At 39.6% G+C, this 13,143-nt stretch overlaps 1 protein-coding gene across 1 annotated transcript; it reads right to left on the bottom strand.

Moving 5' to 3' along the window:
- Positions 1-2,590: 2,590 nt before the first annotated feature.
- On the bottom strand, positions 2,591-12,479 carry slc24a6a (solute carrier family 24 member 6a). Its single transcript, XM_054597756.1, has 17 exons — positions 12,371-12,479; positions 11,988-12,089; positions 9,087-9,163; positions 8,884-8,958; positions 8,125-8,209; positions 7,371-7,474; positions 7,128-7,202; positions 6,833-6,858; positions 6,672-6,725; positions 6,434-6,570; positions 5,957-6,126; positions 4,450-4,717; positions 3,880-4,046; positions 3,680-3,794; positions 3,249-3,361; positions 2,956-3,021; positions 2,591-2,701 (listed from the first exon to the last, which is right to left on the bottom strand). Exons 1-17 carry the CDS (start codon positions 12,477-12,479, stop codon positions 2,591-2,593), a joined length of 1,854 nt encoding a protein of 617 aa, XP_054453731.1.
- Positions 12,480-13,143: the final 664 nt, after the last annotated feature.

Here is a 13,143-nt window from a genome sequence, read left to right as displayed (position 1 = left end):
AAAATCATAAAAAGGTCATAGTATAGTATGTCAAAAAAGTTATGAAAAAAGTTGTAGTATAGTATGTCGAAAAAGTCATAGTATAGTGTATCGAAAAAAAAATCATAAAAAAGTCATAGTATAGTATGTCGAAAAGTCATAGTATAGTATGTCGAAAAAGTTATAAAAAAAGTCATAGTATAGTATGTTGAAAAGGTCATAGTATAGTATGTCGAAAAAAGTCATAGTATAGTATGTCGAAAAAATCATAAAAAAGTCATAGTATAGTATGTCGAAAAAGTTATTAAAAAAGTCATAGTATAGTATGTCGCAAAGGTCATAGTATAGTATGTCGAAAAAAGTCATAGTATAGTATGTCGAAAAAAATCATAAAAAAGTCATAGTATAGTATGTCGAAAAAGTTATAAAAAAAGTCATAGTATAGTATGTCGAAAAAAGTCATAGTACTTTATGTCGAAAAAATTATAAAAAAGTCATAGTATAGTATGTCAAAAAAAGTCATAGTATAGTATGTCGAAAAAAGTAAAAAAAGTCAGAGTATAGTATGTCGAAAAAGTCATAAAAAAAGTCATAGTATAGTATGTCGAAAAAAGTCATAGTATAGTATGTCGAAAAAAATAAAAAGTCATAGTATAGTATGTTGAAAAAATCATAAAAAAGTCATAGTATAGTATGTCAAAAAAGTTAGAAAAAAAGTCATAAAAAAGTCATAGTATAGTATGTCAAAAAAATCTTAAAAAAGTCATAGTATAGTATGTCGAAAAAATCATAAAAAAGTCATAGTATAGTATGTCAAAAAAGTTAGAAAAAAAGTCATAGTACAGTATGTCGAAAAAGTCATTGCATAGTAAGTCGAAAAAATCATAAAAAAGTCATGGTATAGTATGTCGAAAAAAGTCATAGTATATTATGTCGAAAAAAGTCATAAAAAGTCATAGTATAGCATGTCGAAAAAAATAGTCATAAAATGTCATACTGTGTTTGTAGTAAAAATTCACAAAATATGTCCAAAAAAGTAATTAACACAGTTATTACACAGAAAAAGTCATGAAAATGTCAAATAATAGTATTACCAAAAACGTTATATTTAAGTATGTCAAATTGGTTATTGTACAGTTCGTCAAAAAAGTCATAAAAAGGCAAACTATAGTTTGTCGAAAAAAATCTTAATACAGTAAGTCAAAAAATTTAGTTTTCCAAAATAGTTTTCCAAAAATGTTATAAAAAGCATACCATGGTATGATTAAAGTGAAGTATAGTATTCAACAAAAAGCATACAACAAATCATGGTATAGTATATCAAAAAAGCTAAAGAAAAAGTCTGTGTATTTTGTCGTAAAAAGTAATAGAAAAGCCAGAGTATAGACCGGTAGGTTTCATTCCACTCCAGAGGACAGAATCTGTTTGTTGTGTGGGCTCAGGGAAATTGAGAATGATGTGTATCCTATGCAGCTGTATTTTTGGTATCTTATAAACCCATGAGGGTTGGGCATGTTTTGTGCATGACACGAAAATAAAGATATCTATCTGTATGTTGAAAAAAGTGAGTTTAGGGTCTCCAAAAAAAGTGTTAAAAGAATCATATGTTATGACGAAAAAAAGTCATAGTATGGTATGTCCAACTAGTCATAGATGCCATGTTATTTAATATCAAATTGGAGCTTTGGTTGTTGAGGGCGTACACATGTACTGCGTATGCCTTATGTGTTATTTCTTTTCATTTAATTTGTTTTTGTAAATACATGACACATTTTATTGTGTATGCTTTGGTTTAATTCTTCATATGTCGTCCTATTCTTGTCACATGTATTACTTCTAAGCGCAAGTCAAGGCAATTTACAGATGACAAAAGCGAATCCTCACAGAACATAACATTTTATTTCACTCAACAACACACACTCAAGGACTCTCTCCAAACACAGACATTCAAATACACATTGTAGCATACAGTAGCCTTTGTTCCAGCACAAAAATACCACCTCTGTGCCGAGAAGCTTTGAGGAAGGGTGGGGGGGGCAAGACAACAGTGGCTTAGTGCAATTATCCGGCGCGTGATGATCAGCCATGCTTTGCTGGTTACAACCACAGACACAAAGGCGAGATGAAAACCCAACATTAAACTTTACATAAAATCCACTGATAAGCAACTACATAAAGGTATATGTGTAATCATCTGGTTATTGAGGTTACTCGTAGCTGTCATAAAATATTAATAAGTAAAGTTACACACTTTGGGGTTCCTCATACAATATTGGTTTCATAATACAAATTCAATACTTTATAAATTTGTTGTGAGACATAGTGCATTACCAGTTGGGTCTGATTACACAAAATCTGGGCTGGAGGTATTCGGTACAAAAACTATGTAAAATACTTGTTTATCAAAGGTAAACAATGTAGCTTTCAGGCAGCCGGTGTTGAAGTAACACTGCTCAAACGTGTACAGCCACAGTGACGAGAAATGAGAATTCTTCTGTCCGTACATCTGATGAATAATGGCAGCAGTGAAGGTGGATAACAAGTCAGACTTGTTTGTGCCTCCTGATTTATGACTCTGTGCGCGAGTGTGTGTGGGAAGCGTGCGTGTCCTCTACAACCTCTCGAAGACGACGGAGCAGAGGAGGAAGATGGCGTAGAGTAGTATGAGACAGAGTCCCAGCCTGCGGTCCAACCTCCAGCAGTTCAGATGGACACACAAGACCTGAGAAAGTAATGGCCGGAAAGAGAGAGTTTAATTTCCTTTGCAGTGCCCTGAATATAATTCCCTGAGTTTGAAAACAGAGAAGAGGGCACTTAGGCCTTGACAGGAAAACTATAACATGAAATGATTGGTAAATAAAAACAGGCAGCAGATGTTGGTGCAGACTTTGTTTACTCATGTTACAATCTAAGAAATAATAAGGATTTAACTGAATATTAACAACAATGATCAGGTAGGATGGGGATCTAACTCACAGTGAGTATGACTGAGGCCAACAGAAGAATCACTGAGTAAACCAGGCCTTTGCTGTTGATTGTCACCTAAAAAACAGAGATGACAAAGCATTAACATGATGATAAATGCCATGAATAAAATCTGTGTTCATTCAAGCTGTTGTTCTGTACTTAAATACATTAATTTACGTTATTTTGGCCTCCACTACATTCACGTTTAAAGACATCTTAATTTCTTATTTGAAATGCTGAGCTATATTCAAACAAGAGTGATATCAGATAAGATATCGGTTGAAGAAAACTGTTAGGGTTACCACTGATCCGTAGCTGACAATGAGAGTCCTCAGAGCCCAGGGGAAACCCAGACCCAGCAGCACATCAAAGATATTACTTCCAATTGAATTGGACACGGCCATGTCGCCCATCCCTGCAAAATTTGACACACACACACACACACACACACACACACACACACACACACACACACACACACACACACACACACACACACACACACACACACACACACACACACAATAGAAATCATGTGAAATTTATAAAGTGCAAATGCATTCACAACACATCCAGTCAAACGGCTTTCAGTTTTCCGTCAAAAGTGTGCTTCTGAATGTGATTTAGTTTTGTAAAATACTAAAATGTGCAAACAAGCTAGGCGGTATAAATGATAAATAATTCAACAATGCAAATATGTGCTGAGACGGTTTGAACACACACGCCAACACACCTTGTCGGGCGACGATGAGGCTGGCCATACAGTCAGGGACGCTGGTGCCGGCTGCCAGAAAAGTGATGCCCATGATGACTTCTGGAATTCCAAGTGTGTAGCTGATTATAGTCACCTGGACAGAGACACAGAGGGAAGAGGCTTTGTATATTTATGTGTGTGTGCATGCAAGTATGCTGCTGCATTAGTGTGTTCCTTACCATCCAGACCATGAGGTAAGAGTAGAGGGCTATCCAGAGCGTGGAGGACAGGAAGGTGAGCAGGTACCAGCGCTCCCATCGCGGCAGGTTACAGTTGGGGATGGTGAAGTGAAGCAGGACGCTCAAGGGCCAAGAGAGCAGCCACTTCAGACGCACACACCAACCATCTGAGGAAATCATGAAAACACACACACAGACACAAACACACACACACATGTGCACACAAATTTCCCCAAAGGGATCATTACTGATTCATCCAAACTTGTAAATGATTCATGTGGCATGGCTTGATAATCTTAGTATCATCCCTTAATTAGCTCCATTAGCAATGAATCCATCTATAACACTGGAAAACATTAGAAGTAGGTGGAAAAAAGGAAGCTGTTTGCTACAGCAGCATCAATGATGATAGTCTGAGTGATGATTGATAAAAATCTGCCTGTTGTTATGGCAAAAGGCTCAAAGAAATGTCAGTTAGAACCCTGAGAGATTCTGTAGCTTTATTTAGATATTTGACGCATGAAGAGTGTCGCATAATAATGTGAGTGTCTGATTATATTCACCACTCACCTGGCAGGACGAAGGGTTCGAAAGGATTGATCTCCTCCTCTCCTTCCTCCTGCTCTTCCTCTTCCTCCTCTTCCTCTTTAGGCTGTGCTCCCCCACCACTCTCCCCCTCTGTCTCTTTACCCCTCTCCTTCTCCTCCTCAAGCGGCTGCCTGTCTCCCTCTGACGCCGTCCCGTTCTCCCTCCCCCACGGCCCGTTCGCACCCAAAACTTCCTCCCCTGACACTCCCCCCTCCTCCGGGCCACCCCGGGACCGAATCAGCCTCTGCCTCTGTGGTGGGGAGGGAGCGAGGGTTAAGTCGGAGGAAAGAAAAAAGGATGTTAAAAAAAAAAGAAATCAGATGAATTGAGAAATAACTTAATCTGACTGAGGCTAAGAGTATGAGAGCTGACAGGAGGAGAATTCACGCAGCCAGGCATGTCCTCACATTCACCAGAGTGGATCTGGTAAGCAGTGATGGCGGGTACGGTACAGAGCAGGGGCAGCAGGTGGAGTCACACTTTAATTTGGTGCTGGAAATGGCAAGCACACATGCAGCAGAGCTAAGAGAGCAAGGCAGCCGATTTGGAGATTGAGTCCTTGTCTCCTTTTCTGGGTTAATATTATGCATTAAGCAGCAGTCTGTGTTTGTTTGTTTGTTTGTTTGTTTGTTTGTTTGTTTGTGGCAGCAAATAGGATGATGTTTGTTAATATGACATAAAAAATCAATATCCTTATCTTTCTGTCGAACTGCAAAACTCCTGTGCACAAGCTGCGCTGTGAATAGTATCTTGAAATTGATAAATCACTACCAAATATAACAAATGTATACAGCAACTAAACACTTAATTACCATTAACAACACCACCAACAAGCTATAATGGTAGCCACTAAGTTCTCATAATGGCAGATTTTGGGAGGATTGAAAAAAATAAAACCTCTATGCTTCTTTTCAGCAAAGAAAGTAACAATGGAGAACAACATAGTCGCTGAGGTCTGCTGTTTCTTTCAATAAGTCAATATAATGCCAGTCTTCGCTTTCTGCTATGAATAAGTACGCTCAGCTAGTTTTCCACTCATTGTAAACTGTACGGATACTACTAACTCTAAAACACACGTTTCTCAATGTATACGATGCAATTAAACATAGCAAAGGCCCCTAAAGCATTTTTTGGGCAGTTGTTTTACAACTTGTGATATGAGTTTTTATTTTATATTTTCAAATTGATAGTAAAGAAACTAGCAAGTACTTAAGAACTACTAAGAGAGGATTTTACAACACAAACTTATGAATGGATTTAGAAAACAGGTGGAGCAACTCAGTTCAGGTACACAAGGTTGAGTGCAGTGATCCTTCATTTTATATATATATATATATACACTGTAATTGTACCAATACGACCCTGCTTATTTGATAGTGATATATTGCTTTTTTTAAATGCTGCACATGCACATTTAAATACCCACCAACTTGCCGAAAAAACAGGGGAACTTGACGTTATGTGAAGGGTGCAAGCAAGTGCAGTGTACCTCGTTGATGACCATGCGTGCTGCCATGCGCAGGCGGGTGAAGGGTGGGAAATGCGTGGTGATGAGAAGGCGGAGGCTTGCCTCTGAGAAGGAGAGCTGGTGGTGGTGCAGGTTCAGCATCTCATCCACCATCACCACCCCTGAGTCCTGGCCGGCCACCACACATGAATCTGGGGAAAGTGGGGCGGGGATGGATGGAGGTTAGTGGGAGATAGCAATGGAAAGGAGAGAATAGTTTAATAAGACAAAAAAGAACACAAAGAGTACAGAGTGATAAGAAAAGTGGAGAAACATCTTGTCCATCAATGTGGTCTAGTTCTATTTCAGCCTGTTGGAAATCCACAGGGCAACAAAAATGGGTTTGACTGGCAGCCTTAAATGTGTCACTAGGTCTGTTGAATGCTGCTCAGAGACCGAAGGAAATGTTTTAATGTTTTAAATGTTCACAGTCACACGTGCATACACGAGATCCTTTACCTGGCTTCAGCGGTACCATGTCGTTGTCACAGTCTCCAATATTTCCGACAGCAGTCGTCCGTCGTAGGCTGCTCAGACACGGTTGACCTGCTCTGGTGCAGTGTCGCTCCACCAGGCTGCACAGAGATCTGTTGAACCTAAACACACACACAGGATGTTGTGTCATCAGTGGGTATAGAGAGCGTGGTGGCTTCATACCAACAGGATGGAAATGTGAGAGGAAGAAAAAGAGACTCACTTCATGATGATTATGTATATTCCGTACATGGAGATCAGGATGACGGTCTCCCACCTGAAACATGCACACACACACACATCAACATGTATTTATAAATAACATATTCGCTACACTAAGAGTCAGTTATCTTGCAAACTGATATCCAATCAACAGAGGCTTACCACATGACTTTTTCATCATAGATCACCTGCAAAAACAATTAAAATGTACTTTAATTACACCTAAAAAATCTATACTTTTTTCATACCTCAAAGAAAAATAAAAGATTGATTCGCTAAATAACAGCAAATAAAGTTACTAGTATTAGCTCATCACATCTTCGAAAAAAACGCGTTGATTAAGTGTTTATGTAAAAAAGTTTCTCTGTACTAATGCCATATGTACTGTTTGTGGTCTTGTAAATGTATGAATTAAAGTGAGGTGATGTCTGTGGGAATTCACTGGAGGATTTCTCACCATGATAAGCACCAGTATGGACAGGATGTAGAAGACAGCATCACGGAACAAAGGCCACCAGCTCAGAGAGATGGGCTGGAAAGAGACACACATTGTACATTTCCATTAGTGAAATCAAGCAAATTGAGATGATGTAATCATGTTTAATAAAAAAGCTTCTAAATCATCCATTTGCTTTTATGTCTGATGAGTTTTATTAGTTCAGAAATGTGATATCAGTCCTCCTTTTAGCTTTAGCTGTACCTGTCCAGAGAAAATGCCACAGAGGCCGATGATGACCAGGATGTTAAAGACAGCTGATCCCACGATAGTTCCCACACCTACGTCTCCTTTTGTGATAAACACCCCTAAAAACACAGAACAGGAACGAAGAAGCCATAAATCACAAGCAAAAAAATATTTGAAATTAAGAAATGATGGTTTGTATCTCCCTAGCATACAGAAATGTGTTCAAGTTAGACATAATGTCTCTCTCACCTGAAAGGAAGTATTGTATCTTTGGTTCATAAGCACAGAGGCTGGGCGGATATCTTTTATCTTTTGCTACTCATGTGGAATATTCACTGCAATATTGCCTAAAGTCATTCTAATACTTATGAAAGCAAGCCTTTTTTCTTTTGAGAATAAAATAAATGATTTAAGAGACAATATATGAGATGTCCTTAAGCCACATGGATTCAGAGGCAACGTTTACATTCTTACAAATGATCACATCTATCAATAATGATTTGGGAGAAAATACTTGTGAGAACATCAGGGCCACTGAAGTAATTTGCAGGTGAGCTGGCAAACCATCAAGCAAAATGAAACGCGCTCTTCTCACCATCTCTGATCGTGTCTACTCAACTCTTGAAATCAGTGCGTCTGCCAACATACACTTGAATCCTCTCCGTCCTAATCAGGTGAAGATGCACGTGATTGCAGCTAATTGGAGAACTAGCACTTATTGGGCTGACCCATTAGAGTAAGTAATTGATTAGATGAGCGCCATACTGACCAATCAGAGAGGTGAAGAGCTCGGGGGCGGAGCTCCCAGCTGCCATGAAGGTTGCCCCGGCAACATCCTGACTGAGGTGAAGGTTCTGGACGATGGAAGGAAAACAAGTTTAAACAGTTTAAAGGATGAAACTGGTGGTATTCTATCTGTTTCTTGTTGTCAACAAACCCTAAATCAATGGTTTGATCTTACTATTGAGTTTCTATATCCAAAGCCTGATACAGTTTAAGACGCCAACTGCTGTCAAAAAACTTAATAAACACATAAAAGAGCCACACTGTTGCACTGGCTGACATGTTCCTTTGATAAGGCAAACGTAGCACTGAAATTTAATTTGAGTCAGTCCCACATGTCCCAAATGAGTATAAAACAGCATTTGAAACTAGTTCCCAAGAAATGCACTATTTACGTTATGTTTGAGTAATGTTTATTTAAAACTAAACTGATAACTGTTTAAGGTGATTTTAGAAGAAAAATAAACAATGTATTTGTAATCTGTTATTAAAGATTTGTGTCTTCAGTTAAAACAATGGGTGACACAGATGGGGAAGACAGAAAGTAGTGATATATCTGGAAGAAGGCAATGTTGGTTTACTTTGTTTCATGGGATATATAGACAGTAAGAAAAGAAAAAACGTTTGGAGGAAAAAAATGGAGAGATGCTTTAGTAAAAATCAACTATCTAATTGTGGACAAACTATACAACAAGTCCTGCATGCTTTTATTTATTTATTTATTAGATGTGTCTTTAGTTCATACCTCTGATACTTTTTCCAGTGATGGCACAAAGTAATATTCACACACAATGGCCAGCGCATGGAACATGTAGATAGCCTGTGAAATACAAGAGACACGTTATTGGCCACATGGCTTATATAAGTGTGTCTGTTTGTGAGTTTGATTCAACAAAATGAGGCTTCCTTCATTTCAAATTCTGGCCTTCAGGCAGAGCCGATACTCACACAGAGAAGATGAAGGAGTACCGCTCCCTGTCTCCTCTGCTCTGAAGTGAAGATGTCTTCAGGAAAATCACTGATAGCTGGAGAAGACATGGACAAACAGTAACCTTATGATGTATAAAATGAGGGAAATATCTGAACTAGAGCTGAAACGATAGGTGGATTAATTGATTGGTTGATCACAGAAGAATCAGTTGGCGAGTATTCTCTGAATCAGTTAATCCTGTTGTCAAAGCATTTTCAAAGCAAAAATGCCAAACATTCTCAAGTTCCTACCGCTCACATCAGAAGATTTCATGCTGATCTGTCCATCCAAGGGCTTCCTGTCCCTTTTACTAATTGATTTTAAAACTTTATGCTTGATTATTTGGTTGTTCAATTCTATAATATTATTGTCCGTTGCTGTTAGTAAACTGGCTGCACGGTGGTGTAGTGGTTAGCACTGTCGCCTCACAGCAAGAGGGGCCCGGGGCAAGACAACCTTCTGTGTGGAGTTTGCATGTTCTCCCAGTGACTCAGGGGAAATCAAATTATCTGATTGTTTCACTGAGACACCTATAGCAGCACAATCTGCAAACAGCATAGGGGAGACAGGAAGATTGGGGAAACCGTGAAGCACATTATACACACAGCGATATCACAACCCGTTGGGGTGGGAATGAGAACGGGCTTGCCACCTTGAAAGCTCTTATTGGCTGAGGGTTACACTTCCATGTGGGGCCCAGAAACGTACACACAGAAACATCCCAAACACAGCAAAATAATAATAAAAGAGAAAATACTGGCCAAGGGCAGGGTCTCTGAAGATACAGACACCACCATACACTTCTAGTTGGGTGGTAATGTTGATTGAGAGCGATTATTTTGTATCTATATATCTATGTGTCTATACATTGTGTTTTAGGAAAAAGTTGCACACAACTTTAAGGGTGTTGTTTATGGAGCCTGATTGTAAAGAGAAGGGCTGAAGCTGGAATACAGGAAAGCTGTGCAAGCTCCATAGTTGTTGTGGCCCTTTGATAAGAGCCTCAGGCCCTTAAAACAGGGACTTCTGGTCAAGTCACATGAGATTCCCAAACCATGCTTTGACACAACAACACAAGTGAGAAGTGACACAGGCATGGCCTAGTCATGAGATCAGTCAGTGTGTTATGTATTATTTTTTATTGATGCAATCATCAACACCCTATGTGCAACAACCTTTGTCTTGCACTCTCATTGGCTGTAGTTCAGCGACAGACTCCAGCACGGCTTAAGTCGTGTAGTGTGAACTCGGCATTGTGTAATTATAAACTGAATATCTTTGGGGTTTGAACAAGCAATTTGTTGACACTGCCTTGAGCTTTGGAAAATTACACTTGGCAATTTTATATCAATTATTGGACAAAAATATTCAGCAGATTAATCAATAATGAAAAATAACCCTAATTTGCAGCTCTACCCTGATTCTCCAGTCACTTGTGTGTGCATGTGTGAAGTGTGTGTATGACCCTGTTGAATTTGTGTCCGGTTGTATCCCCTAGCAACAAGGTCCAAGACAGCTTGAGGTTTAAGTGGTGCCACAGTCACCTGACTACACCAGTTCAGTCACATTATAATTGAGTTATTCACCAACCTTCTTTGAAATCTCTCAATTTGTGATTTCAATCCGTCACTCATGCTATCTGCACCCAAATACTTTTGTTGGCATTCATTTTCAACTCTTTTATAATGCCAGCTATTCCTATAAAGTCAACCTTCAGAGGCATCTAATTTGGCTGAGTTAGACGATGCATCACAACCACCATCTTTCAAACTGTCAAGAGGTGTTTTGGTCGACTGCATCGTCTCGCAAATAAGCTCAAACAAATGCCACGACTCACTGCGCCATAATAAAAGCTTTTGTTATGTGGCAGCTCAAAACAGCAATAACATGGAAAGTTTCCTCCCAAGGCTCTATCTGACTTATTTGTGAGTCAGGATTTATAAAACCTCCAGTGAAATAAAAGCAACAAACATGTGAGTGAAAAGCGTGACTAAAGTGGAGGCGATCCTGCACAGAGGCAACATTGTGCAGTTAGAGACAAACATGCATCACGTTTAGTGATGGACACACAGATATTGTGTGATGCTATGACAACCTGTCACATGGTTTGGTTTGTACACAGATCAAACCAATTTGATGCACTTGAAAATAGTAATATGGTAATATGAGGATAATGTCTTTGAGTTAATCTGTACTGTGTTTCCCACAGGCAGTTTTTCTAGCTCAATGTATGCAGCTTTATTATCTGTAATTGCCGTCAAAATCTCTTCATCTCACGGATCGTAAGATGCTTTCACTGTCTTTAAAAACAGCCAAACGGATCCAAGCACACGCAAGCGATAATAGAACTGCAGATGAGAGGATACTAATCAGCAGGTCGTTACAACAGGGCAGGCACTTTGAACAGCTCCAGATGCACACGCCATCCAACCACAAATTCAGCATTCAGTTTCCTAGCAACCGGGTCCCCTCAAAGGCCAACCGTGTTTAAACAACAAGATGTGCAGAGTTTGAAGTAATGAAGGATGAGGTGGAGCAGAGAGGTATAGACTGATGCACGGAGGAGATAGACTCGGATTAAACACAACGCTCTCACACTGCCTCTGCACACAAAACACATCCACACACACATCTGTTACTAAAATCATCACAGTGATTCGTTACGACATGAATATCCAAGCCCAAACTTAAATCTAAACCTGTTAGAAGGTCCCCAGTCCAACTCAACACACTCACAAGTGACTGTATGTGTTCTACTTTTGTATGGATAAAAAAGAAGAAAACACCTTCCTGTCTCACACACACACACACACACACACACACACACACACACACACACACAGTATTTATAAACACACATACACGGTTAAATATCTCACCAGATCTAGAAATACTGTCCGTCTTGTTGTTTTCATCTTCCTGCTGGATGAGCTCTCTCTTGGACAAGGAGATGTCATAATCCACAGTGGATGCATTGAAACCTATAAATACATGCCAATGAAATATATTAGTCACTATACTGTATTTTGACAAAATTTATAGTGTTTGACAAATACAGTAAGTTTTCCCAACTTAAGGTATTTATTTGTGTCTGCTGTACTGATAAAACAATCTAAGGTTGTAATAAACTGTAGTAATAATGCAATACAACATATACATATATATTATTATTATTATAAATAATGTTATTTGCATGGTTATAGACAACACAAGTAATGAATAAGCTTGGTGCAGGTGTCTGTGTGTATTCTTTGTGAAGCACCTGTAACATCGTTGAAGTTGAAGATCCAGGCGGCTGCGAGCAGAGCGACTCCACAGACGCAGAACCGGGTGAGGAGACGCGTCTGCCTGGGTCTCCTCGGTGCCTTCATCCCGCCAGCCGCTGCCTCCAACGCCGCTCACAACATGTCGCCTCCGCCGCTGTACGGTCCTCCTCCTCCGGTCCCCGCCTTGCAGACTTGATCAAACTGGCCTCTCTTTTTCCCGATGTATCGTCTTTGGGGCTATTTTAGCTCTGGGCTCCATCCATTATACTGGAGTATGTGTGATGGGTTCGGCCTGTCATCAGCATCTCGGCACGAGCCAGCAACAACGCAGCATCCGCATCCACGAGCGCAAACTCCAGCAGACACACAATGAAACCATCAGCCAGGACTGATATATATAAAAAACCACCCCTCTATTCAGACCGTCATCTCTTTTCCTTTCTGCCCTACATATGGACCCCCACTTTGGGATTTTCCGTTTGGGAGGGGGTGTTTTCCTCAAGTCATAGACAAGACCACCAGGGAGCGCCTCCAACTGGGAGGGGCGACTGGGGATACTGGCAAGAGATGGGAAGGCATGGGCGCAAATATGCACTTTTACTGGTGCATGTAATTCAAAATGTGAAATGTAATTGGTAACATTTCTAATGATGTATTGAAACAAACCTGATAATAATAGTGATGGCCTGATCTGCTGATGCGTTTAAAAGGTTATCAGTAATGGCCTTACTGGCAGACTTGACTCTTATTCTGTTATTTTTGGAAACTT

This window comes from Anoplopoma fimbria, chromosome 4, assembly GCF_027596085.1.
Source record: "Anoplopoma fimbria isolate UVic2021 breed Golden Eagle Sablefish chromosome 4, Afim_UVic_2022, whole genome shotgun sequence".
NCBI lineage: Eukaryota > Metazoa > Chordata > Actinopteri > Perciformes > Anoplopomatidae > Anoplopoma > Anoplopoma fimbria.
This window is presented reverse-complemented; position numbering and strand designations above follow the sequence as displayed.

Bases quoted from the DNA above. Each gene is read 5' to 3' on its own strand.
- slc24a6a (XM_054597756.1), bottom strand. From the start codon at position 12,479: ATGAAGGCACCGAGGAGACCCAGGCAGACGCGTCTCCTCACCCGGTTC. The intron at 6,571-6,671 runs GTGAGTCTCTTT...GTGTGTGTTTAG, and splicing joins ATATACATAATCATCATGAA to GTTCAACAGATCTCTGTGCA. The intron at 4,047-4,449 runs GTGAGTGGTGAA...TGATTTCCTCAG, and splicing joins CGAACCCTTCGTCCTGCCAG to ATGGTTGGTGTGTGCGTCTG.